Genomic DNA, 27,724 nt, shown 5'->3' on the forward strand with positions numbered 1-27,724 from the left:
GAGAGGAGGAAGAAGGGAAACTAGTCATTGTGACACCCGTGCCCTAGGAAGTGAGGCCATACTTCATAAGAATCTCCACTTCATTTTCTTCATCCCTGTTACATCCAGGAGAGAATGGGATCCAGAAGAGCATGCAGTGGGGTGAGCTGGGACTTTAGACAGATTTGGACACTGACATCCAAGTAACCTGACCCCTAGTACCTAGGAATGCACCAACCAGAGTAGACTCATAAAACATCTGTCTAAAGCATATTCAACATCTCTCTAAAGCATATTCAACATCTCTCTAAAAGGCTTAGACATGCTTCTCCATAGTTCAGCTGAGAAACAGTATAGCGTTATTTGAAAGTGGACATAGATTAGTTCTAACTGTATATTGTAAAGTCTAGGGCAAACACTAGAATTTTTTAAGGGATATAATTGATACACTCAGAGATGAGAGAAAACAGAATCATATAAAGTGCTCAGTTAAAACCAGAGGAGGATCTGGGCATAGTGGCATGTGCCTGTAGTCCAAGCTACCCAGGAGACAGAGGCAGGAGGATTGTTTGAGGCTAGGAGTTTGAGGCCAGCCTGGGCAGCACAGCAAGACCCTGTTTCTTAAAAAAAAAAAAAAAAAAAAGGACAAGTGCCACAAACACAAAATTGTTGTAAACATGGTAGATATTAATCCACTGATCTCAATAATCACTTTATTTATTTATTTAGAGACGAAGTGTTGCTCTGTCACTCAGGCTGGAGTGCAGTGGTGCATCTTAGCTCACTGCAACCTCTGCCTCCCAGGTTCAGGCAATTCTCATGCCTCAGCCTCCCGAGTAGCTGGGACTACAGGTGCCCACCACCACGCTGGTTTATTTTTTATATTTTTAGTAGAGATGAGGTTTCGCCATGTTGGCCAAGCTGGTCTTGAACTCCTGGCCTCAAGTGATCCACTCACCTCAGCCTCCCAAAGTGCTGAGATTACAGGCATGAGCCACTGCACCCAGCCAATAATTACTTCAAATATGAATGGTCTAAACATATCAATTAAAAGGCAGAGGATGTTAGACAGGATCAAAAAACAAGACCCAACTATGTGACAAGAAACCTACATTAAATATAAAGACACAGGCCAGGTGCTATGGCTCACACCTGTAATCCCCATACTTTGGGAGGCTGAGGTTGGAAGATGACTTGAGGTCAGGAGTTTGAGACCAGCCTGGCCAACATGGTGAAACCCTGTCTCTACTACAAATACATAAATTAGCCAGGCGTGGTGGCATGCACCTGTAATCCCAACTACTTGGGAGGCTGAGTCAGGAAATCACTTGAACCCAGCAGGTGGAGGCTGCACAGAGCAAGACTCTGTCTCAAAAAAAATGCATATATATATATATATATATATATATATATATATATACACACACACATACACACACACATATATATACACACACACACACATATATATAGATATAGATATATAGGTATAGATATAGATACAGATGGATTAGAAGTAAAGGGAGGGAGGAAGAGATACCATGATAATACTAATCAAAAGAAAGCAAGAATAGGTATCTTAATTTCAGACAAAGAAGAATTAAGAGCAAAGAACATCTCTTTAACAGGGATAAGGGAGGGCATTGCATCATGATAAAAGGGTCAGTTCTTCAGGAAAACATAATAGTCCTTAACATGTATGTACCTAACAGCAGAGCATCAAAATACATGAAGCAAAAAAATGACAAAACTGAAGACGAACAGACAAATCAGTGATTATAGTTGTAGACTTCAACACCCATCTACCAGTAATTGACAGATCCGGCAGGCAGAAAATCAGTAACGATATAATTGAAAGGAACAGCATATAAATCACCTGGATTTAATTGACATTTATAGAATACTTCGTCCAACAATAGCAGAATGCACATTCTTCTCAAGCTTATGTAGAATATCCACCAAGACAGACCACATTCTGGGACATAAAACACACCTGAACAAATTTAAAGGAACAGAAGTCATGCAGAGTATGCTGTAACACCACATTGGAATTAAACTAAAAATCAATAACAGAAAGATTAGTGGAAAATCCCAACATATTTAGAGATTAAACAATACACTTCTAAATAATATATGAGTAGTCAAAGAAGAAGTCTTAAGAAAATTTTAAAAATATTTTGGACTAAATGAAAATGAAAATTCAACTTATCAAAATTTGTGGGATGCAGCAAAAGCAGTGCTTAGAGGAAAATGAATAACATTAAATACATATATTAGAAAAGAAGAAAGATCTAAAAGCAACAACCTAAGCTCCCATATTAGGAAACAAGAGAAGGAATTGCAAAATAATCCTAAAGCAAGAAGAAAAAGGGATAATACCAAATAGAGCAGAAATCAGTGAAATTAGAAATAGGAAACAATAGAGAAAATCAATGAAACTGAAGCTATCTCTTAAAAAGATTAATAAAATTGATGAATCTCTAGCCAGGCTAACCAAGGAAAAAAGGGAGAAGACATACATTAATGTCACAAATGAAAGGTGATCATTATTGATTCCATGGACATTAAAAGGATAATAAAGGAATATTATGAGCAACTCTATGCCTACAAATTTGATAACTTAGGTGAAATGGACTAATTTATTGAAAGACACAAACTACTAAAACTCACACAGGAGAAATAAATAATTTGAACAGGCCTGTTACTATTAAAGAAGTAATAGATAATAATAATAATTAACAACTTACCAAAAAAAAAAAAAGCAACAGGCCTTCATGATTTCACTAGTGAATTCTACCAAACATTTAAGGAAGAAAGGATATCAATTGTCTACAATCCCTTCCAGAAAATAGAAGCAGAAGGAATACTTTCTAACTAATCCCATGAAGTCAGCATTATCCCAATACAAAATCAGATAAAGGCATGACAAGAAGAAAAACTACAGACCAATGTCCCTTATGAATATATATGCAAAAATCCTCAACAAAATGCTAGCAGATCAAATTCAACAATGTGTAAAAATAATTATACACCATGACCCAAAAGGATTTATCCCAGGTATTTAAGGCTGGTTTCGTATTCAAAAGTCAATTAAGATAATTCATCATATCAATAGGCCAAAGAAGAAAAATCACACAGTAATGTCAATAGATGCAGAAAAAGCATTTGACAAAACCCAACACCTATTCATAATAAAAACTTGCAGTAAACTAGGAATAGAGGGAAATTTCCTCAACTTGATTTTTTAAAAATCTACAAAAAACCTATAGCTAACATCATACTTAATGATGAGAAACTGAAAACTTTCCTGCTGAGATCAGGAACAAAGCAAAGAGATCCCCTTTCACCAGCCCTTTTCAATATCATACTGGAAATTCTAGCTAATGCAATAAGATAAGAAAAGGAAATAAATGTATATCGTTTGGGAAAGAAGAAATAAAACATCTTTGTTCACAGATGATATAACTGTCTATGCAGAAAATCCCAAAGAATTTACCAAGCAACTCCCATAACTAATAAGTGACTGTAACAAGGTCTCAGGATGTAAAGTCTTAGGATACAAAAGACAGTTGCTTTTCTATATACCAGCCATTGTAATTTGAAATTTAAGACATGATACACTAGCACCAAAAATTTTAGACATAAATCTAACAAAATGTATACAGGATCTACATGAGAAAAACTATAAAAGTAATGAAAGAAATCAAAGATCTAAGTAAATGAAAAAATATTTCGGCCGGGCACAGTGGCTCATGCCTGTAATCCCAGCACTTTGGGAGGCCGAGGCGGGCAGATCACGAGGTCAGGAGATCAAGACCATCCTGGCTAACACGGTGAAACCCCGTCTCTACTAAAAAAATAAAAAAAATTAGCCGGGCATGGTGGTGGGCACCTGTAGTCCCAGCTACTCAGGAGTCTGAGGCAGGAGAATGGCGTGAACCCAGGAGGCAGAGCTTGCAGTGAGCTGAGATGGCGCCACTGCACTTCAGCCTGGGTGACAGAGTGAGACTCCGTCTCAAAAAAAAAAAAAAAAAAAATTTCATGTTCATGCGTAGGAAAATTCAATATTGTCAGTTCTCCCCAACTTGATCTATAGATGGAATATAATCCCAATAAAAATCTTAGCAAGTTATTTTTTTGGATGCTGACATATTGATTCTAAAGTGTATATGGTAAGGCAAAAGACCCAGAATAGACAACATAACACTGAAAAAGTACAAAGTTGAAGAACTGACACTACTCAACTTCAAGACTTACTGTAAAGCTACTACAATCAAGTGTGATATTGTCAAAAGAACAGACAAATTGATCAGTGGAACAGAATAAATAGCCCAGAAATGGACCCACACAAATATAATCAGCTGATCTTTGACAAAGACGCAAAGGCAATTTAATGGAAGAATAATAATATTTTCAGCAAATGGTGATGGAATAACTGGACATTCATATGTTTAAAAAAAAAAGAATCCAGGCCAGGTGTAATGGCTCATGCCTGTAATCCCAGCACTTTGGGAGGCCAAGGCGGGAGGATTGTTTGAGCCTAGGAGTTCAAGACCAGCCTGGGCAACATAGAGATTTTGAGACTACTAAAAATTAAAAAAAAAAAATAGCTGGGTGTGGCGATGCATGCCTGTGATCTCAGCTATTCTGGAGGCTGAGGTGGGAGGATTGCTTGAGCACAGGAGGTCAAAGCTTCAGTGAGCCATGATCATACCACTGCACTCCAGTCTGGATGACAGAGTAAGACTCTGTCTCAAAAAAAAAAAAAAATTCAGACATAGTCCTTACACCTTTCAAAAAATCATCTCAGAGTGGATCTTAAACCTAAATGTATAATGCAAAACTACAAAACTTCTAGAAGATAACATATGAGAAAATCTAGGTGACCTTAGGTCTGGTGATGAGTTTTTAGATACAACCCTAAAAGCACAATTGATGAAAAAAAAAATGATAAGCTGGACTCTGTTAAAATTGAAAACTTCTGCTCTGTGAAAGACATTTAAGAGAATGAAAAGAAAACCCACAGACCAGGAGAAAATATTTGCAAAAGGCATGTATCTGATAAAAGACTTGCATCTGAAAATACCAAAAGAACTTTTAAAACTCAATAAGGAAACAACCCAGTTTAATAATGGACAAAAGATATGAGCAAACACCTCATCAAAGAAGATATACAGATGGCAAATAAGCATATAAAAAGATTCTAAATGTCATATGTCAGTCAGGAATTTAAAATTAAAACAATAAGATCCACTAACACCTATTAGAATGGCTATTTTTAAAAAAACTGCCAATACCAAATGCTGATGAGGATGCAAAGCAATAGGAAATGCTCTTCCATTGCTGGTGGGAGTGCAAACGATATAACCACTTTGGAAGATGGTATGGCAGTTTCTTACAAAGCTGATCATAGTCTTGTCGTCCGAACCAGCGATCATGTTCCTAGGTATGTACCCAATTGAGTTGAAAATTATGTTCACATAGAAGCCTACATATGAATGTTTAGAGCTGCACTATTCATTATCACCAAAACTGGAGGCCACCAAGATGTCCTTCAATAGGAGAATGGATGAACAAACTACAGTACATTCATCGGTGGAATATTGTTCAGAGATAGAAAGAAATGAGGTCATCAGCAAAGCCTGAGTCCTTTCCTCTCACTCTCCTCCCCGGACAGCATGAGCTTCACCACTCGTTCCACCTTCTCCTCCAACTACTGGTCCCTGGGCTCTGTCCAGCCACCCAGCTATGGCGCCTGGCTGGTCAGCAGTGTGGCCAGTGTCTGTGCAGGCGCGGGGGGCTCTGGTTCCTGGATCTCTGTGTCCTGCTCCACCAGCTTCCAGGGTGGCATGGGGTCTGGGGGCCTGGCCACGGGGATGGCTAGGGGTCTGGCCAGAATGGGAGGCATCCAGAATGAGAAAGAGATCATGCAAAGCCTGAACGACCTCCTGGCCTCCTACCTGGACAGTGAGGAGCCTGGAGACTGATAACAGGAAGCTGGAGAGCAAAATCCGGGAGCACCTGGAGAAGAAGGGACCCCAGGTCAGAGACTGGAGCCATTACTTCAAGACCATTGAGGACATGAGCGCTCAGATCTTCACAAATACTGTGGACAATGCCCACGTTGTGCAGATCGACAATGCCCGTCTTGCTGCCAATGACTTTAGAGTCAACTATGAGACAGAGCTGGCCATGCGCTAGTCTGTAGAGAGCGACATCCGTGGGCTCCACAAGGTCATTGATGACACCAGTGTCACTCGGCTGTAGCTGGAGACAGAGATCGAGGCTCTCAAGGAGGAGCTGCTCTTCATGAAGAAGAACCACGAAGAGGAAGTAAAAGGCCTACAAGCCCAGATTACCAGCTCTGGGTTGACCATGGAGGTAGATGTCCCCAAATCTTAGGACGTTGACAAGATCATGGCAGACATCTGGGCCCAATATGACTAGCTGTCTCAGAAGAGCCGAGAGGAGCCAGACAAGTACTGGTCTCAGCAGATGGAGGAGAGCACCACAGTGGTCACCATGCAGTCTGCCAAGGTTGGAGCTGCTGAGATGATGCTCATGAAACTGAGATGTACAGTCCAGTCCTTGAAGATTGACCTGGGCTCCATGAGAAATCTGAAGGTCAGCTTGGAAAACAGCCTGAGGGAGGTGGAGGCCCACTACACCCTGCAGATGGAGCAGCTCAATGGGATCCTGCTGCACCTGGAGTCAGAGCTGGCACAGACCCAGGCAGAGGGACAGTGCCAGGCCCAGGAGTACAAGGCCCTGCTGAACATCAAGCTCAAGCTGGAGGCTGAGATCACCACCTACCACTGCCTGCTGGAAGATGGCAAGGACTTCAATCTTGGTGATGCCCTGGACAGCAGCAACTCCATGCAAATCATCCAAAAGACCACTACCCACTGGATAGTGGATGGCAAAGTGGTGTCTGAGAATAATGACATCAAAATTCTGAGACATTAAGCCAGCAGAAGCAGGGTACCCTTTGGGGAGCAGGAGGCCAATAAAAAGTTCAGAGGTTAAAAAAAAAAAGAAATGAACTATCAAACCTTGAAAACACATGGAGGAAGCTTAAATGTATATTGCTAATTGAAAGAGCCAATATGAAAAGGCTTCATAATATATGATTCCTGTAAGAGTGAAAGAAAGGAAAGAAACACGAAAAGTGGCTCAGCAGTCAAAGACGGTTTTATTTTGGAGAATAAACCTGAGAGGGGCTTCTGGCCGATTTGGGTCAGAAGCGCTCTCTCTTACTGACTAAGACTATTTATTTTAGGGTAAGAGAACTTACCACAAGCTTGGAATGTTTCTGTGTGGGGAAGAAGTTTATGGTGGTGTTGGAATGTCTCTGGTCAGAGAGGCAGTTATCCTGGGGCTAACATTTGTCTGGCCAGAGGGGAGGTTATTTCAGGGCTGGCATGTCTCTGGTCAGGGAGGGGTTTTGAATGTTTCTAGTTGGAGATGTTATTTGTGGCTTATGGTCATGCTCACCTTAGCCATTAGGCTGATGCCCTTTGGATTTAGGTGGTTTTTGATCAAGGTGAACTTTAGAATGGCAGTGCTTGTCCAACAAGATGGCAGTGCTCCTGCTCTGTCAATTCCAACTCTGTGATATTTTGGAAAAGGCAAAATTGTAGAGATGGTAAGTAAAAAGGGGGTTGGAGCCAGGCACGGTGGCTCACGCCTATAATACCGGCACTTTGGGAGGCCAAGGCGAGTGGATCACAAGGTCAGGAGTTCGAGACCAGCCTGGCTAACATGGCGAAACCCTGTTTCTACTAAAGATACAAAAAATTAGCCAGGCATGGTGGTGCGTGCCTGTAATCCCAGCTACTTGGGAGGTGAGGCAGGAGAATCGCTTGAACCTGGGAAGGGGAGGTTGCAGTGAGCCAAGATTGTGCCATTGCATTCCAGCCTGGGCGACAGGGCAAGACTCCGTCTCAAAAAAAAAAAAAAAAAAGGAAAGAAAAGGGAGTTGGAGGGAGGAAGGGGTGGGATGAAGAGGTGAAATACAGGATATTTAGAGTAGTGAAGCTATTCTATATGATATATAATTGTAGATGTATGTCCTTATGCATTTGTCAAAACCCATAGAAGTATCTATACAATAGAAGAGTAAACTTTAATGTAAACTATATAGTTAATAATAATGTATCAGTATTGGCTCATTAATTATAACAAATGCACCACACTAATGTAAGATGTTAATAGGGAAAACTGTAGGGGTAGAGGTAGGGTTAGGGTCGAGGTAGGTATATTGAACTCTGTGTACTGTCTGTTCAATAATTCTGTAAATCTTAAACTGTTCTAAAAATCTATTAATTATTTTAAAAATTGTTGACTTAAGACAACACTGATGTTAAACTGATAGCAATGTCCTATCTGAGAGGTGAGGGAATTCCAGCTACCTCTGTGTGCTTTGCCCATTACCCTGGGTTTCAATAGTAATCAGGCTTATTAGTGGGATTCTGAATTAGGGCTCTTGGTAACTTTAGTTCTTAGAAATTTTAGTTTACAAAGCCAGCTTTGTGAAACCCTCAATAACTCACTTTTCTGATAGTCTGTGTAGTCCTTGATTGTTAGTAAAAGTGGCTCTCAGTAGAAATGCATATGACTTTCCCATAACAATCAAAGAGGGCACTTGGCATTTTGAACTACATCTGTGACCCACTGAGGGACTTTCCCCTTAACCACGTGTCATAAGCCATATCCAGTAATCACTGTTCCGGACAAGCAAGAACGGGGGAATGGGAGTTCTGCTCATTCTAACAGAATTCTAATTATAGCACTGAGGGTATTCCCTCCAGCAACTGTTGATTTGGTTGATTAATGGAACTCGGTCAAACCCAAGCCTCAGGGCAATGACCCCATCCTGGCACCTCCATGTCTTCCATTTTGCTTCTGCAGCCCAATCTCTTTGTAACTGATGAATATTATGGAAAAATGCCAATTTTCAGTAACCCTGCCTCCCCTGTCTTTTGTGCCATGTCCACAGAATGCCCTCCTATCCACATTGGGCTTCCAGTACCCAGTTACCCTCAAAGAAAAACTGACCAGAAGGGACATCTTTCAGGCCTGCAAAAAGTCCACTGGGGCCTGCGGCCAGACCAGCCGCAGCAGGAACTGACTGGCCCAGGGAGTGGGGCAAGCAGCCAGGACAGCAGCATGGATCTTATCAGCAGGACTCGTGAGTTCCTTGAGGGGTACATTCTGGGGAGCCATCCTGCTGGTGTGTCCAGATGGGACCCAGCAGGGCAGGGGGGATTTTCTGGAGAATATGGGTAATGCTCCACATGGCTCAGCCTAACCTCTCTGGCCCCCTCTGCTCTGCTTCCATTGTTGGCCATCCTTCCTGCTCATTGACACTTTTGGTCAGACTGACGCCCTCTGTCTTTCTCTGGGGACTTTGAGACCTCCACTCTGATCCATTCTATGTTGATTTCATGGTTTAATTCTCAGAATTATTTCCCTCATTTCCAAATTCCAAGGACCATACGGTCATTGCCCTAAGAACCAATAATGGACATGCTTGTTTTGTATGAGGCATTGTGCTCAGTAAATTGAAGTTCTTGTTACATTAGCTCCACCCTCTCTCCTCACTGGAGCTGAAAGGCCTGGTACAGAATTGTGTAGTCACCCTGCACTGTAGCTTGCAAGACACCTAGGAAGCTTTCTTCCAGGACAACAAAGCCCCCAGGCCTTCCTCTGCTCCTTCAGAAAATAGTTCTGGGCTAATTAAAAATCAGTCTTTTGCTCTTTCCTATGGAAAGAAAATGATCACTCTTAAGAGGAGTAAAAAGGACTGGAATCCTTAGAGCACAAATGTGACATTTTACTGCGACTTTACTGATGTTTCTGGGGATGTGATTTCACTCTCAGCATATCCCAAACCTGCCTAATAAACAGTATTAATTTGGTTTCTACTATATATAGCTCACTGTCTTGAGCGTGGAAAAGTTGGTTTATTATACCATCTATAACTTCCAAGGAGTGTCAGAGGCAGTGACTGCATCTTAGTATCCTGGCAGGAGACCTGATGCACCTGCTCTCACAGGCCATGGGAGCTACCCCCAACCCCGCAGAGCCCTCTACAACCCCCATCATTGGTATTAGGTTGACCAGGGCCTGTGGCTTTTACAGAGTAAATGTGCCTTTGTAGGAGATGGGGTAATGGTAAATCCTTTGGAGGAGTCCAGTGTAAGAGATGGGCTATAGTTAAAATACAACACACACACACACCACATGCACAGGCATACACAGACACACACCACACACACAAAAAAACACTTGCACACGCGCGCGCGCACACACACACACACACACACACACACACAGTCCTGCTCAGGAGTGGGAACATCAGAGACCAAGAGGAAAGCAAGCCTGCTGGGAAGACCTCTTGCCCCTGTGTGGGTTCTGGATGCCTCACACATACTGACATGGTCTCTGAGATGTTCCCCTGTCACCTCACCACCTCTCCTACATTCAGGATTGAGGTCGTCCTTGGAAGGTGGAGTCTGCTGGGTCCTTCCTGAGCCAGAGAAGAAGAAAGCAGTTTAGATTTGGTGCCCTCTGCTCAAAGAGTTTAGAAGAGGTGACATAGAACATCACAGAAGTAGTTATAGATGGTGGATTTGACATTGCTTTGGTGGTGTCTTGTTCAGTTAAGTGGACACTGATTTTAAATGCAAACCAAAGGAAAAAGAATGTAGAACCCTTTGGCATATATATATTTTTGAGACGCAGTCTCATTCTGTTGCCCAGGCTGGAGTTAAGTGGCGCGATCTCGGCTCGCTACAACCTCTGCCTCCCAGGTTCAAGTGATTCTCGTGCCTCAGCCTCGCGAGTAGCTGGGATTACGGGCACATACCACCACGCCCAGCTAATTTTTGTATTTTTAGTAGAGACAGGGTTTCAACATGTTGGGCAGGCTGGTCTCGAACTCCTGACATCAAGTGATCTACCTGCTTCAGCCTCCCAAAGTGCTGGGATTACAGGCATGAGCCACCACGTCCAGCCCTTTTGGCATATTTGTACCAAATATATTGGTGCATTTCCTTCACCGTCTGCTCTTCCTATACTATGTGTGTGTGTTACTGGCTTGTTCCTGACAGGGCTGTGGAGTAGGAAAGGGAGAATGGGAGAGCCTAGGAGGACAGGGAATTTTAGGCCATGTCTCATAAGCTGGAGTAAAGTAAAGACCCCTTTTAAAGGGAAAATAAAGTCTTGTGGACCCATGAAAATGCATTTGTATATTTGTAGGGCCCCAGGAAGCCACATATTCCAATTTGAGAAATAATCTAACTAATTAGGGTTTTATTCCATAAAAATATCTTCCAATTATGAATTATAACCCAAGTTTTGCTATTCCATCTAATAAAAGGAATATTTTTAAGATTATCAAAATGGAAGCAAAATTTAAAAGTTCAAGTAAAACCTTTCTACCCCTGAGAATACATTCCAGACCCCAGTTCCAGACACTCCGGTTTAAGGAAGCCACAAAGCCTGGTAACAAAGTCACAACCCACAGTGATTTTTCTGCAGCCCATGGGCATTGAGTTGGTTTCTGCTGTTCTTCATGGAGTGGAAGTCTCAACCCTCAGTCTTTCACTTCTAAGCAAAATGGGCATTGTATGTGTGATACAGATAGAAACCTTGCTCTTGCCACATCTCAGGGATAGTGCCAATGCCCTGTGGAAGTGAAAATAAAACAGCGCCAGAATCATTTTACCTGCCTCATCTGGATAATTGTCTGAATCTCCCACTTCTCTTTGCTGTAGGACACCTGACCACATATGTTTTTCCTCTCTGAGTGTCCTGTCTGTTCTGTAAATCCATCCAGACACCTAGGCAGGGGGCCCAGCTGGTCTGGCTGCATAGCCCAGCAGGAACTCCCACTTCAGAGGACAGGGGCATCCTGCAGAGTATGAGGGGCCTGGACCAGGCAGGGTGGCTAGATGTGTCTGGGCCTGAGGGTCAGGCACACTATGCAGATGGAGGATTGAGCAGAGACCCCTTCAGTTCCTGCCTTACAGAATAATGGCAAAGATCCAATAAGACCGTATATGTGAAGGGGCTTGGTACCTGTGACAGCCCCCTGAGAATGATAGTTCAATATCATTTTTAACTAAATGTATAATATTAATAATCATAACTATAAAGTTGAAACAAAGGCCAGGTAGCTGACTTTTATTCCTTCCACAGAGACCCACGAGGGTGCCTTTAATATATGCTGCAAGGTTCCTAACCTCCAGGACAGTTTTGAAATACACAATCCAGCTGCCTGACGTGTTAGATGTGAATGGGGCTTGGGTGTCTGTACTTTTCTATTAAGTTCCAGTGTACCTGGTTAAAAGATACACTATCCTAAAGAAATTTGATGCTTCCTTGAACCACATTTAACTTACAGAACCCTGTGAAGTCCCTGCTTTAACTCTAGTTGAGGCCCAAGTAACTGCTGGTCCTCATTCCCACAGCAGGTCAGGGGCAGGAAAGAGGCCAGCCCAGGCATCCTTGTCCTTCTTGTACTGGCTCCATGTGCTACATGGAAAGCAGCCCCTTGCTGCAAAGTTGCCCTCTGGATCATGTCAGAGCCCCTTGGAGAAAATATCTTGCACCTGGAGATGACAGACCCACAAACAGATAAGCATAAATTGGTGGGAGGTGCGTTGATGGAGGTCTGCACAGGAAACTATAGGAGGAGAAACAGGGGCACATAGGCCTAGGTGGTGAGTGGTGGCAGAGGGGGCAGCACAGGCTTCCTGGAGCAGGTGACACCTGTCATGAGTCTTAAATGATAGGTAAAAATTAGCTAGAAAAGGCAGCTGGGAGAATTAAGGAAAAGGAAATTCATACATTTCTCTTTTCTAGCTTTATTGAAGTATAATTGACAAAATTATATATGTTTAAGGTATAAAACATGATTTGATATACATACACATTGTGAGATGATTACCACAATCAAATTGGTTAACACCTTCATCACCACTCATAGTTACCTTTGTGCGTGTGTATGGTAAGAACACTTAAGATCTCTCTAAGCAAATTTCAAGTATGCAATACAGTATTATTAACTATAGTCACCATGCGGTACATTAGATCCCTGGAATATTTTTATCTTTGACCAACATCTCCCCATCTTCCACATCCAACCCCTGGTAAACACCGTTCTGCCCTCTGTTTCTATGAGTTCAGCTTTTTCAGATTCCACATATAAATGAGAACATGCCATAGTTCTGGCTTATTTCACTTAGCATCATGCCCTCCAGGTTCTTCCATGTTGAAACAAATGGCAGAATTTCCTTCTTTTTTTATGGCTGAATAATATTCCATTGTATATATTTATATATGCCACATTTTCTTTATCCCTTCATCTGTCAGTGGACATGCAGGTTGTTTCTGTTTTGGCTATTGTGAATAATGCTGCAGTGAACATGGGCACATGGGTATCTTTTCAAGATACTGATTTGGCTTCCTTTGGGTGTATACCCAGAGATGGGGTTGTTGGATCATATACTAGTTCTACTTTTTATGTTTTGAGGAACTTCCATATTATTTTCCATAATGGCTGTACCAATTTACATTCCCACCAACAGTGCACAAGTGTTCCCTTTTCTCCACATTCTTTCCCATACTAGTTATCTTTTGCTTTTTGTAGCCATTCTAACAGGTATGAGGTGACATCTCACTATGGTTTTGGTTTTAATTTGCATTTCCCTGATAATTAGTGACGGTGAGCACTTTTTCATGTACCTATTGGCCATTTCTATGTTGTATTAGTCCATTCTCACGCTGCTAACAAAGACATAACTGAGACTGGGTAATTTATAAAGAAAAAGAGGCTTAATGGACTCACAGTTCCACATGGCTGGAGAGGGCTCACAATCATGGCAGAAGGTGAAGGAGGAGCAAAGGCATGTTTTACATAGCAGCACACAAGAGAGAATGTGCAGGGGAACTGCTCTTTATAAAACCATCAGGTCACATGAAATTTATTTATTTATTGAGATGGAGTTTCGCTCTTATTGCCCAGGATGGAGTGCAATGGCACAATCTCAGCTCACCGCAACCTCTGCCTCCCGGGTTCAGGCAATTCTCCTGCCTCAGCCTCCCAAGTATCTGGGATTACATGCATGCGCCACCACGCCCAGCTAATTTTTGTGTTTTTAGTAGACATGGGGTTTCTCCATGTTGGTCAGGCTGGTCTTGAACTCCCAGCCTCAGGTGATCTGCCTTCCTCGGCCTCCCAAAGTGCTGGGATTACAGGCATGAGCCACTGCGCCTGACGAGATTTATTCACTATCATGAGAACGTGGGAAAAACCCGCCCTCATGATTAAATTACCTCCCACCAGGTCCCTCCCATGACACATGGGGATTATAGGAGCTACAATTCAAGATGAGAGTTGGGTGGTGACACAGCCAAACCATATTATACGTCTTCTTTAGAAAAACATCTATTCAGATCCTTGGCATTTTTTTAAGGGTCTCACTGTGTTGCCCAGGCTGGACTTGAACTCCTGGGATCAAGCTGTCCTCTTGCCTCAGCTTCCTGAGGCACTGGGACAACAGGCACATGCCACTGTATCTGGCTTCCTTTGCCCATTTAAAAATAGGATTTTTTTCTTTTTGCTATTGAGTTGTATGAGTTCCTTATATATTTTGGGTATTAAGCCCTTATCAGATATATGGCTTGCAAATCTTTTCTCCCGTTCTATGGGTTGCCTTTTCATTTTGTTGATTGTTTCCTTTGCCATGCAGAAGCCTTTTCATATGATATTGTTGCACTAGTTTATTTTTGCTTTTGTTACCTGTGCTTTTGGTGCCATATCCAAAAGAAATCACTGCCAAGACCAATGTTAAACAACTTTTCTCCTGTTTTCCTTTAGCACTTTTATGTTTTGAGGTCTTACATTTAAGCCTTTAATCCATTTCAAGTTAATTTTTTGTCAGTGGTATAAGATGGGGTCCAATTTTATTCTTCTGCACGTGGATATCCATTCTTCTCAACACCATTTACTGGAGAGACTAATCTTTTCACTTTGTGTATTCTTACCACCCTTGTCAGATACTAGTTGACCATGTATGTGTGCATGTTTCTGTGCTTTCTATTATATTCCCTTGGTCCACGTGCCTGTCTTAATGCCAGTACCATACTGTTTAGATTACTATAGCTTTGTAATATAGCTTGAAATCTGGAATTACATCTTCTCAATTAATCCTCACACCAACAGTAAAAGGGAGATATTATTATCCCCATCTTCAGATTGTGAAACTAAGATTCAAAGAGATGTAGCATAATGCTGATGTTCATCAGTGAATGTGGGAAATAAAAACAGATCTATTGACTCCAAAGACTGTGCTTGCTCTTTCACTACATTGCTTTCCTTTATAAGATGTCATTGGTCAGTCACCATATTGGACCCAGGCTGATAATGATGTCCTTTCAAGTAGCCAAATTGCCTCATGTTGAAGGGAATAGATAGGTAGGAAATAATAGGCCATAGCAGTTGGTTTATTTATTTTCTCTCTCCCTCCTTACCACACCTTCCCCCAATGTGAATATATTAATAATTTAGGAAGTCAATACTTAGTAGCTAATCAATTTTGACTGAAGCAGAACTCATATGATGAATAGAATCATCAAGCTGTGGTGAAAGTCAGTAGGAGCCAGGGTTTCTACCCTGGGGGGGAAAAATGTGTTTTCTGGCTGTGAAAACCTCTTGAGAGGCCATTAGGAGAAAGAGGATTAGAAGCAGCTTTAGAAATGTGGTTGCACTTCCACTTTTCTAGGCTGCTAATAAGAACTGGAGCCAATTTAAGAGAAACAAGGTCAGTCAAGCCCAACCGGGGTGTGTAGACCCTGGAGTCTCAGTATTCTCATCTGGAGAGTGAAAGATTGTTGCAGGGTGGCCAATTGTTTCAGTCTGCCCAGGACTGAGATTTGTCCCAGGATGAGGGAGGAAGGACTTTCAGTGCTAAAACCAGATCGGTCCTAGGCAAACTGCATGGTTGTTCATGCCAGATTGCTATGAGTTGTTAAATGAGAGATAAATAGATATTAGATACCTCACATGGTGCATGGTGCATGGTAGGCACTTAACGTATAGTTAACTTTATACACTGGTTCACTTTATACACTTGGTTCACTTTATACACATTAACCCAATTTAAGAGCACCACGCCCAAATCTTTTTCCTCTACAAGTGGGCATTTGTTTGATTTGGCTGCCCTCGTTGGTACTGAGAAGCTTATGAGATCCTTCTGATGGAAGGAGTGTGAAAAATATTCAAGCCTTCATCTATTTGCCAGGTATTGAGCAGCGCTGGGATCACCAAAAGATCAAAATTACCCTAAGATGAGAAGTAAAGGAGAGAAAGACTTTCTATTAAGACACTGGAACCTCACAAGGTTCCAAAGCCTTAGGACCAAAGACATGTTTCATGTTGTCTTTCTTTTCTGATAAGGAAGGAGCAAGGGTTAGGATAGAAAATAAGTTTATCTCTAAAACATCTCCTGCACTAAGGAGTCCCTGAGGCAGGCCACGTTTCAAACATAGGAGCAAAGACAACTGGCTTTCTTTTTTTTTTTTTTTTTTTTTTTTGAGACAGAGTCTTGCTCCGTCACCCAAGCTGGAGGGCAGTGGCACGATCTCGGCTCACTACAACCTCCGCTCCAGGTTCAAGCAATTTTCCTGCCTCAGCCTCCCGAGTAGCTGGGATTACAGGCATGTGCCACCACACCTAGCTATTTTTTTTTTTTTTGTATTTTTAGTAGAGACGGGTTTCACCATGTTGGCCAGGCTGGTTTCAAACTCCTGACCTCAAGTGACTCAAGTGATCCACCTGCCTCGGCCTCCCAAAGTGCTAGGATTACAGACGTGAGCCACAGTGCCTGGCCGACAATTGGCTTTCTTTTAGGGTTTGAAACTTTAAAATAGGGGTGGCTTCCTCACCTTTGTCTACTTAATTTGGATCTTGAAGGAAGTGCTGAAGAGGGGAGAAGTTAGAAAAGAGAAAAGGAGGAAGAAAAAGGAGAAAGGATAAAGATCATTCTAGACCTTTTATGCTCCCCCCAACCCTGGGGCTGGGGAAGGAAGGCAAATTAAAATTACCTCAAGGAAGTCTGTTTCTATACCACTCTCTTCTTGCCCTTTAACACCTTAAAACCAAGATCTCCCCGAATTTTCAACATATACTTCATTCCCTCCCTAGCCAAGAGGGCTGTTCTCCTAAAAAACAAAAACAAAACTCAAGCAAAAAACCCTACCAGGAGAGAATCTTGAGTTAGTGACCTTAAGACCTTAAGGGGAAATGGGTTGAGAGCCTGAATTTGCAAGTGAACCAATGAAAATCCTAATATAAAGTTTTTATAACCTTATTCCATGTGGTTAACTAAAATAGACTCCAGCCTCCTTGCCACATTCTAGAATAGGCCCACACCTTTGCTTAAATGTCTGTGAATTTCCAAAGGCTTCTAGTCTCAGTGTTGCCCTGGCTCCAAGTCCCTGCTTGGTGGACTCAGTCTCACTGTGCTTCACCTTTGGCATCTGTTCTCTGCTTTCACCTCCAGGAAAGCCCAGGTATGGAGTTCTGCCCTGCTGTGGTTTCCTCAAAATTGGTCGTTTAAGGCATATAGGTGAGCAGCAGGCTTTGTTGAAGGTTCAGAACCATGGAGGGGGTTTACTTTGCAGAGATACTCAATTTTTTCTTTTTCTTTTTTGTTTTGTTTTTTGTTTTTGAGAAGGAGTCTCCCTCTATTGCCCAGGCTGGAGTGCAGTGGTATGATCTCTGCTCACTGCAACCTCTACCTCCCAGATTCAAGCAATTCTCTTGCTTCTGCCTCCTGAGTAGCTGGAACTACAGGCACCCGCCACCACACCCGGCTAATTTTTGTATTTTTATCAGAGGCGGGGTTTCACCATGTTGGCCAGGCTGGTCTTGAACTCCTGACCTCAAATGATCCACCCACTTCGGCCTCCCAAAGTCCTGGAATTATAGGCATGAGCCACTGCATCTGGCCAAGATACTCAATTTTTAAAATGAGATATTAGATATCCCTGTTCTTAAAAATCCTCTGGCCACTGAAGATTTCCCCTTGGCCACCTTCCTCTGTAGTTTCACCTGCCTACCATATTTTTGGCAACTCCCACCCCCCATCACTGCCCTCCTGAGTCTCCTCATATCTCCTTGCTTCTCGGTTTCTGAGCCCCCTCTCCTCAGCACCCCCTCTCCAACACACACACACTCACTCCACTCACTTTACCTGTCATATGATTTACCTCGGTCTCTCTCACCTTAGCTCAGAGCCCATTTTCACCCAACTGGACTCATAATGTGTTGAACTAAACACAAAGACCATCTCTCAGTCTAGCGCTTATGCAGCATAAAAGAACTGAAAGAGGGCCAGGCATGGTGGCTCACACCTGTAATCCCAGCACTTCGGGAGGCTGAGGCAGGCGGATCACTTGAGGCCAGGAGTTTGAGACCAGTCTGGCCAACATGGCGAACCCAGTTTCTACTAAAAATATAAAAATTAGCCAGGCGTGGTGGCAGACACCTGTAATCCCAGGTACTCAGGAGGCTGAGGCACAAGAATCGCTTGAACACTGGAGGCAGAGGTTGTAGTTAGCTGAGATTGCGTCAGTGCACTGGGCGACAGAGCGAGACTGTGTCTCAAAAAAAAAAAAAAAAAAAAATCCAAAAAACTGAGAGGCCTTTAAATATTCTTCTCTCCTTTCTCCCTCCCCACTGGCCTCTGTCAGATGAAAGAAGCGGGATCAAGTTTCAACTTCCTACTGATATCATTAGGCTCCATACCCCTCTTGGCTTGGAAGGAAAAAGCAGAGCAACTGTTCAGTTTGGTTTTAAATGACAGCTTCTTCATTATACTGCATTTATATCTACCAAAACAGAACAATAAGGACAACATGCAAATTGAAGACTCTTGGTGACATTTTTAAATCTTAAATCATGAGTAATAATTGCCTTTTACCCTTTTGGTTTTCCAGAAACGTCTGATTCTCCTTCCCTTGTGCGCCAATGAGATGGATATCGTTGTTCTCTTTTTGCTGTTGGGTCTTATAATGCTCGGGGCCTTTCTGATTTCACACTGAGGTTGTTGCCCTTCCCAGGCCTGGTAGGTCCAGAGTGGCGTAGGGGACTCTGATGGGAAAGACGGAGGGATCTCTTATCTGAATTTCTCAGCTAGCCTTGACTGAGTCTCCCCTGACCCCCAAAATACTTAGGCCTTCTCCAGCCTTGGCTCCATCCACAAGCACTTTTCGGGGGCTGGCCATGCACATGCCAGGCTCTGCCAGCCCCTCTGACCCAGCTGAGCTTCCTCCCTTATCCAAGGTCACGGAGTGTTTCCTTTGCGTCTCTTTCTTTCTTTAGGCCTGCCCTGACTTTTTTTACTCCCCGCTCTTTTACTTTTCACATGACTAGGCTTAATCTAACTATTCTTATGACAGTGACTCAACATTCTTTTATAACCTTTACACTTACGGTTTTCAAGAAGGTACTCAGAAAAAAATCTCCACACTCTAGAATTTCATACAAAGGGGACTAATGATTAAGAAGGTAATTTTATCACAATGCCAGAAACCTATTTGAACTGGCTTGGGGAAGCAGAGAGAGAAGGGGTGTGGGGAGAGATTGTTTATATTACAAGAACAAAGGAGTTTCTCACTGTCCCAAAGCAAAACGAAGAGCCGGGCTCAAGTGGGTGAGCGCAGTGCCTTCTCAGCCCCCTCTCTGGGTGTACACAGCCCTTTCCCACAGCTTTGCCTCTAGGCTGCTTCCTCTCTTTGCAGCCCAGCCCTTTCTGCCTCTTCCATTTACCAGCTCTGTCTCCCAGAAACCATCAGGAAAGGCCCAGCTAACTCAGAGACCCAATTCAAAATTCACAGGCTTGGGACAGGTGTCCAATGAACCATTCCTGCTCCAATTCATTGTGGCCAGGAGCACAGGTTACATGTCACACAAACACGGCTGCCCAGGGTCATCCTTATGGGAGGGGGGGACATGGGCTGGGCAGACATTCCAAAGCCACCCACCCCAGGAAGGATTCCCGTGAACACAGCAAGTCAGCAGATTCTCTCCTCTTCCTCTCTCAGAGGGTACACTTGGAGTTTGTATACAGCCTTCTAGAAAAAGAATGTTATTGCCCATGAAACTAGGACTCAGGGCCTCCAAGACCTACTTCACACAGTTGGCAAGAATGGTTTTTGGCTCCTTTGGGTTCCCTCTCCCACTCCCCAATAGTCAGTGGCCTGGAGTCACCCGAATCCCCCCATCCCTGCCCCCTCTGCTTCACCCTCAGCTCCGTTTCCTTGTTCTTGGCTCCTCTCTTGCTGAGGCAAGCCTCAGCAAATATACTCCCGAGTGTCAGGCAGTCAAATCCATTCACCCAGCAAATATGCATTGAGTACACATGCTGTGTGAACCCATGTCAGGGGCCAGCAGTGCGATGTGAACAAGATAGGCCCTGACCTCACAAAGCTGACCGTGTAGCCACCCATCAGGGAGCCGATGAGAGAGAGAATGTCTGAAAGGACTTGCCCAGAGCTGAGGACCCCAGGATCGTGTCCTGATGTTGACTTCCAGATGGCAATAATGGCTCCCAGATATTTACTAAGAGTTGAAGTCCACACTGCTTGCTAGTTTGCAGGCCACTAGATCATTTTGTGCTAAGTCAGTCCCCACCCAGTAAAAGCATGATTCTTTGTGTGGCTTTAATATGCCTCCTGAAGCGGTCCCCACGGAGGTTATGTTTCTCCCAGCAACTGCTGTTAGAATCCATTCCTATAGTTGGGCTGGCACTTTGTGACTCTTGCTGTTAGCTATAGAACAGAGGGGCTATTACCTGTGGCATTTCTCATTATGTGGATTAACTTCTGACGTGCTGCACACATGTGGGATCCGCAGGGCATTAGAGAAACCCTGACCCAGTGGCCCAGCATGTGGTGAGCTAAACCTTCTGTGGGCAGAAGGGAGGGGCAGAGACAGCGTAGGGGCCTGGGATGGAGGGCCAGAGTTAGCATGGGAGGAGCATGGAGTCTAGAAGCTGAGAAGGATTGGGCCCTTGGAATGTTTAGAGGGAACAGGCTGGTGACTGGTAGTAACAGAGGAAGCGTCTCACCTGCTGGCATCAACAATAATAGCAATATCACCTATTGAGCGACTGGTGTACACGAGTGCTGTGCCAGCCAGTCACATTACATGTATTATCTCATTGAATCCCTGCCACAGTCCAGTGAGGGGGGCGTGATTATTACCACTTCATAGATGAGGAAACTAAGGCTCAGTGGGAGCTTGATGTCTTACCAGGATCCTACTGCTAGTAATAGCAGAGTCTGGAGTTGAGCCCAGGTCTGGGCTCTTAAAACACCACATGAATAAAGAGGGTCTTTTTGGGATCCTTGGCCATCTTTTTTTGGGTATTGAGGCCACCCACAGGGCCTGACTTGGTGTGGCCTGCTGTGGCCACTCAGAAGGAGCTGGGTCAACCTCAGCCACAGTGCAGTGGAAGCTGCAGAGCCTGGGACCCTCAGGCAGGGCCTGGTGTCCTCTGCTTCTGTTTTCTCAGCTTTAAAACGGGCATACTTGTGGCCAGGTGTGATGGCTCACACCTGTAATCCCAACACTATGGGAGGCTGAGGCGGAAGGATTGTCTGAGCACAGGAGTTCGAAACCAGCCTTGCAAAACATAGCGAGACCCTGTCTCTAAAAATAAAATAATAAAATGGGCGTACTTGATCCTCGAGCCTCAGGTATGAAAATGTCACCAGTGGAGCCAGCCTCAATGGGGCAGTGTAGGGGGAGAATGTCAGATGTCTGTTCTCCCCCAGGCTCTGCTAACCTGTGTTGGGGCCTAGGGGGCCTATGGGGTAAACTGGGTCTTGGTTTTCTCATCCGTGAAATGAAGGGTTTGGACTTGACCATCACTAAGCTCCCTCCCAGCTCTAAGACTTAGTGAATTCAGGGTTTGTAACTCCCTGGAGCAGCCACCACTCAGTGACCTCCAATCAACCTTGGCACATTCTAAGTACTCAGTAAGCACTTGTTAAACCAAACCCAGGAGATTAGGAGTTTCTCAGAAGAGCAAAATAATTCCCCAGTGGAGTTTACCTCACACTCTGAAGTGACCAGCTTCCACTGTCCGTGGGCTCTCAGAAAACCCCTGCCAAGTGGGGACACTTGGCACTTTGCCTGAGAGGTGGAGGAACAGGAAGTGTATCAGGAGTTTGGGTTTAAAGATGGGGAGGAAAGAAACCAGCTACATAGCACATTATCGAAGCACTGCTTGGTCAGTGTGAGACCCCACAGCAAACACTCCCCTCCAGCAACCCCACTCCACCTTTGGGGCTGTGTGGTGGAGAGGAAGGGCCCTGCTAGGTTCCTCTCCAGCCAGCTCACCTGCCACCAAGGCTCCTAAGGAGGCCCCGGGGAATCTCACAGCACATCCTACCCCTGCCTTTATAAAGGGGCCTGCAGAGAGGAGCCTGGGCTCTCCTACAGACCACAGGCACATAGGAAGCACTCATGGGGAAGGGGGTAAAGGGGCAGTTTTGCCAGTCCTCTCACAGGTCCTCAGCTGCCACCACCCCTGCTGCTGTGGAGACCCGGCTTCCTGCTTGAGGTTCTGCTGCAGCCACTGAGCATTTCTCTCTCTAGTGCACCTGAGATTTCTCTCTCACCCTCTCACTTCTCTCTCTCTCTTGCTCACTTCTCTCTCTCTCTCTCACTTCTCTCTCTCTCTCTCTCTCTCTCAGATCTTTAATTAACTCAGTGTAGCTTTTCTCTCTCAAACACTTTTGCATAATCTTTCTCACACTTACACTTAGCACACCTGTGTTCTCTCTACATATAGCCTCTCTCTCCACCTCCCCAGTCCTTCACACATTCCTTTTCTCTCTCTCTTTTTCTCCCCCCAAGCCCCCCTTCTTCTCTCCCCACACCTCCCCTGGTGCTTAACTGGAAACAAAAGTGAGTTTGTTGTGTGAAGAAGAGGACCTGTGGAAGTAGCAGCCAGGGAGGCAGCAGCGGAAGCAGGCTGGGGCCAGAGGCAGCATCGACAGCCAGGGACCCCAGCGCTCAGCTGTTCCAGGGAGCAGGTAATGCCCCAGGCAGAACTGGTTTGCATCCTGCTCTCTGCCTGTCTCCTCTCTCCAGGACCTGTCCGTTTATTTGCCTTCTTGTCTGGCCTTGAAGGGGAAAGGGGATTCCAGACTTATGGAATGGCAGGCACAGGGGCCCAAGGAGTAGCATGCCCTCCTCTTCAGGGATGTGGTCTGCTGTGGCTGGGGTCAGGGTGGCTGGGTGTGGGACATGCTAGAACCTAGAAAGGCAGGTTAGGGCTAGATTATGAGGGATGGTTTGAGCCATGTCACTGACCCCTAGGCTTTAGGCAATAGAGAGACATTGAAAGTTTTTCAACTGGTGAATAACATAATCAAATCTACATTTTATTTTATTTTATATTTTATTTTCTTTTTCATGCAATCCTCCAAGGTACATCAAATCTACATTTTAAAAGAGTAGTTACTGATTTCTGATCCCAGGGAGAATTGGTATGGCCCCTCAGAATCAAGCAGTCACAGTTTTCTCAATTTTAAGAAAAAATAAGGTTATTTTCTCAATTGTTGGTTTTTTGTCTATAAAATTTCTTTAAACATTTGGTGTCTGCTAGCAAGCGCCAGCAATCAATAAGACAATGGAAAGGATGTAAGTTAAAAGTAATAGGCTGGGTCCAGTGGCTCATACCTTTAATCCTGGCACTTTAGGAGGCTGAAGCAGGTGGATTTCTTGAGCTCAGGAGTTCGAGACCAGCCTGGGCAACATGGTGAAACCTCGTCTCTACAGAAAATACAAAAGTTAGCCAGGCGTGGTGACATGAGCTAGTACTCCCAGCTGCTCTGGAGGCTGAAGTGGGAGGATCACTTGAACCCAGGTGATGGAGGTTGCAGTGAGCCAAGATTGTGCCACTGCACTCCAGCCTAAGCAAAAGAGTGAGACTCTGTCTCAAAAAAAAAAGTAATAGAAAAATTGAGAAATTTAAAATTCATTTAAATACATGAGTCCATGAGTTCTGTAGATAATAGTGTGTTCTGCTAGTAAAATGATTTCTAACTCATATGTATAGTGTTTTATGGTGCTATTCAAAGAGAACCATGACTCCCAGGAGCCCATTGTGTGAACATGTTTGAAATGTTTTAAAAGCACACTCTACTGCTACATAGGGAATGGGATTAAATGGGACAACCAGAGGCAATGGCAACAGTAGGTGGCTATTGCAGTGATAGGAGCAGATGATGAGAGCCAGAACCAAGATGGTGGCAATGGGTGGGGAAAAAAGGAGAGAGCCAAAAAATGTTTATGAAGCAAATGAAAGACATTAGTGTCCAGTTGGACATGAATTGTGAAAAAGAAGGAGCTTCAGGAATGAGTCCAGCATTGTCTAGATGGGTAGGTGGCTAGAGGTGCTATTAATAAAAACAGAGGAGAGCAGGGCTGGGTTGATGAAAGAAGGGATGCAGAGCTGTTTTGAATATGTTGAGGGTGACTTGAGAAGGCTGCCGAGCTTCCAGAAGGAGCAGTCCAATTGTCAGTTGGAATGTTCAATACACATGGGTGTATTGCCTGGACACAAGGGTGACCTCATTTATAAAATGACACCACAAATAACGTGAGCTAGCCTGGAAGGAGTGTGGAGAGAGAAGAGAGAACAAGATGAAGCAGAATCCTGGGGAAGATCAAGATTTAAGTGTTAGCCAGGCAAGAGGAACTAGGGAAAGATATTGAGAGAGAATCTTCAAAGAGGGAAAATATCAAGAAACTGCCACGTTATAAGAGCCATAAGTCACATTTCAGTTCAGAGCGGCGATGATCACCTCTGAAGTTCCAGAGAGATAAGCCAGACCATAGCTTCTCAGTGCTGTTGGTTTGATTGATTTTATTAGCTTATTGGTTTGACAATTAAAATAACAAGAGGGATCTGAGGGCAGGGGTTGTGAATTTGGGTGCATGGCAATAAGTGAGATTAACGGGACACCAGTAAGAAGTAGTGGGGACTGTGGCAAACTAAAAAGCATATGTTTACCTAAGAAGGCACCATCATCAACTCTCATGGATTGTTGCCAAGCAGGAACGTGGGCACAGTGATCACAACATCTGACTTTTCAAGAAAAGTCAGAGATCTGGATTTCTATATGAAATCTTACAATTCTTTATCTTAGCAATACTTTCAAAAAATTTCATACTTTGCGAGGCCTGAATTAAACACACCTTTGAACTGTCAGTTTGAAACCTCTGCCTTTGTCAATGTCCTTAGCGTGGTGGGGGCTGAGCCAGTGGCAGCAGGCCAGGAACTGATTGGGCAAGGAGGAGATGGAGACCATGAGCACAGACCACTACTTTAGGAAGTATGGGTAAAAGAAAGAAGAAGGCAAGCAGGAGAGCTAAGGAGACAGGCAGGGTCAGGGAACGTGTCTTGGGTAGGAAGAGCTGTTTCTAGGCTGAGAGAAAGAGGGTGGAGAGAGGGAAGTTGAAGATCCAGGTGAAGAAAGACTAGCTGATGAAATAAGGATCTAAAAGAGTTGAGGGGATGGAAGAAAGGATGTTGATGGATTTCATGCCTGGAGGCCTTTATTCTCTTGGTGAAGTGGGGTAGGAGTTGAATCAAGAAGCTTGAAGAGAGGAGCAAAGGTTAGGGACAGCCTTGAGGGACACAGTAAGGGCGCTGACAAGGATGCATGGAAGGTTGCTGCACTTGAGACTTGCTGAGGGGAAACCCTTACAGTGGGGCTCATGGGCCTGGGTGTGGGTGTTGGTGGTGAGGGGCTAAGCAGCTGTTACCTTCCAAGCCCTGTGTCAGGTATTTCATTCTCTTACCTGTTGTATTCCTCCCAGCAGTCCTGCTCACTCAACTGAGTTTGCTTGTGAATAAGTGGCAGCCCCGAGACTCACACCCTTGTCTAGCTGGATTGGGATTCTATTTGATTCCACCACACTACCACTCCGTGCTGCCATCCCCACCCCAGCCACCCCCCAGCCCAAGCCCTCAGACACACCTGCAGAGGAGACTGGGCCAGTGAATTCTTGTTTGGGCATTGCCTGGCTGGTTTGATTGGGAAGTCAAGGGGAAAGAATGGAGGATGTGGTGAAGAAAAGAGTAGAGGTCCATGAAGAAATAAGTGAGGACAGAAAGGAATGATGAACTGAGGAAACAGGCTGGAGGAAGGGAAGACCTGATGAGGCCCAGGAGACAGTGAACGAGAGATTGCGTCGGGGCAGGGCAGTGGGGTTCCTGAAAATTTCAATATGAGTGTGAAGATGAGGGGAAGGGAGGTGACGTAATGATGACTCCAGGGTGTCTAGCCTGTGCAGTGGGGTGGGCAGGGATGCCTTTAGTCATGGCATTGGTCACCACTTTGACATCATGCCATCTCTCTGTCCCTTGCTCACGTGCTGAACCACACTCACCAGCACGTTTCCACCACAGGGTGTCTGGAACATGCAGAGCACTCTTCCTCCAGATCTGCAGAGTGGCTCGTTCTCATTTTTCAAGTCACAGCTCCTCAGAGAGTCCTTTTGTGACCATACTATCTACTGTAGCTCCCCTGGTCATTTTGTTTATTTTAGACAACTTATCATTGAAATGGTCATTTATGGATTTGTTGACTTGTTTATTCTCTGTCTCTATCACTAGAGGACATGCTCAAGAGAGCAAGGACACATAGGTCTTCTTCATAGCTTTATTTGGCACATAGTAGGTATTCACTGGAGAGAGAGAGAGATGAAGAAAAGGAAGGAAGGAAGGAAAAGAAAGAAAAAGAGAGAAAGAACACAGGTGAAGTGTGTTTGGGAGAGGAATGTTGAGTTTTGAGGTGCCTGGGGGACACCCAGGAAGTGACTTCCAATGGGCAGTTGGAAAGCAGGCTGGGGCCTCAAGAAATGGACTGCCATCTTGCCCAGGAAGAAAGTGGGCCCACATGGTACAAGGGTGTGCAAGCTGTCCTTTTGTATGGCTGACTGCCTTTTCAAGACCAGTGTTGGGAGTTGGCTTGTTTGGGGCCCGGTGGGAAGAAGAACCCCTCAGGTGGTAAGCTGAAGTTGGGTCAGAGTGCTTCTCACTTCTCTCTTCAGTTCTGGTTCTTGCTGCTGCCCTGGCTTCGACCATTTCCCATCATTCTTCACTGCCAGCTGCAAGACCCTGGATCTGAATGCAGACTAAATCTTTTCATCTCTTTTATCTTAAAGAGTATCTCGCCCACCTCTGATTCATGGTTACAGGAGGCCAGCATCACCCAGGAGCTGGACTTAGTTTTACAGAATTAGAAAATACTTTTCCCTTGTGCTTGCCTCCTACTCCATTTCTGTTGGCCTTGTGGTCCTCCTGCCTTCCATGGGACACTCAGCAGACCTGCTGCCCCTCTTTTGCAGGGTCCCCAGCTGCTGAGCAGCTCCAGGACATCCTGGGGGAGGAAGATGAGGCTCCCAACCCCACCCTCTTTACAGAGATGGATACTCTGCAGCATGACGGAGACCAGATGGAGTGGAAGGAGTCAGCCAGGTGAGGCGGGGCCCCACGAGGGAGGTGGGCACTTCAGTCTCGCACAGCCTGGGCTTGCCTGACCCTCCTGGTGGGAAGTGGCACCTTGTACCTTGAGAGCTTCCTGGTCCACAAAGACCCTCCCAGCTGCCTTCCTTGGTGTCCAGAACTAAGGAGCAAACAGAACCTTATGA

General features: G+C 44.4%; 1 protein-coding gene and 1 pseudogene across 1 annotated transcript in view; both read left to right on the plus strand.

Moving 5' to 3' along the window:
- SLC4A5 (solute carrier family 4 member 5) overlaps positions 1–27,724 on the plus strand; it is a 119,429-nt gene that overhangs the window by 25,591 nt on the left and 66,114 nt on the right. Inside the window, exons 3-4 of the mRNA XM_055107783.1 lie at positions 8,978–9,169; positions 27,422–27,551. Of these exons, the coding sequence (XP_054963758.1) occupies positions 9,148–9,169; positions 27,422–27,551 (152 nt within the window). The 5' untranslated portion in view covers positions 8,978–9,147. The remainder of the gene's footprint in view (positions 1–8,977; positions 9,170–27,421; positions 27,552–27,724) is intronic.
- Positions 1,528–8,192, plus strand: LOC106634469 (keratin, type I cytoskeletal 18-like; annotated as a pseudogene).

This window comes from Pan paniscus, chromosome 12 (genome assembly GCF_029289425.2).
Source record: "Pan paniscus chromosome 12, NHGRI_mPanPan1-v2.0_pri, whole genome shotgun sequence".
Lineage (NCBI taxonomy): Eukaryota > Metazoa > Chordata > Mammalia > Primates > Hominidae > Pan > Pan paniscus.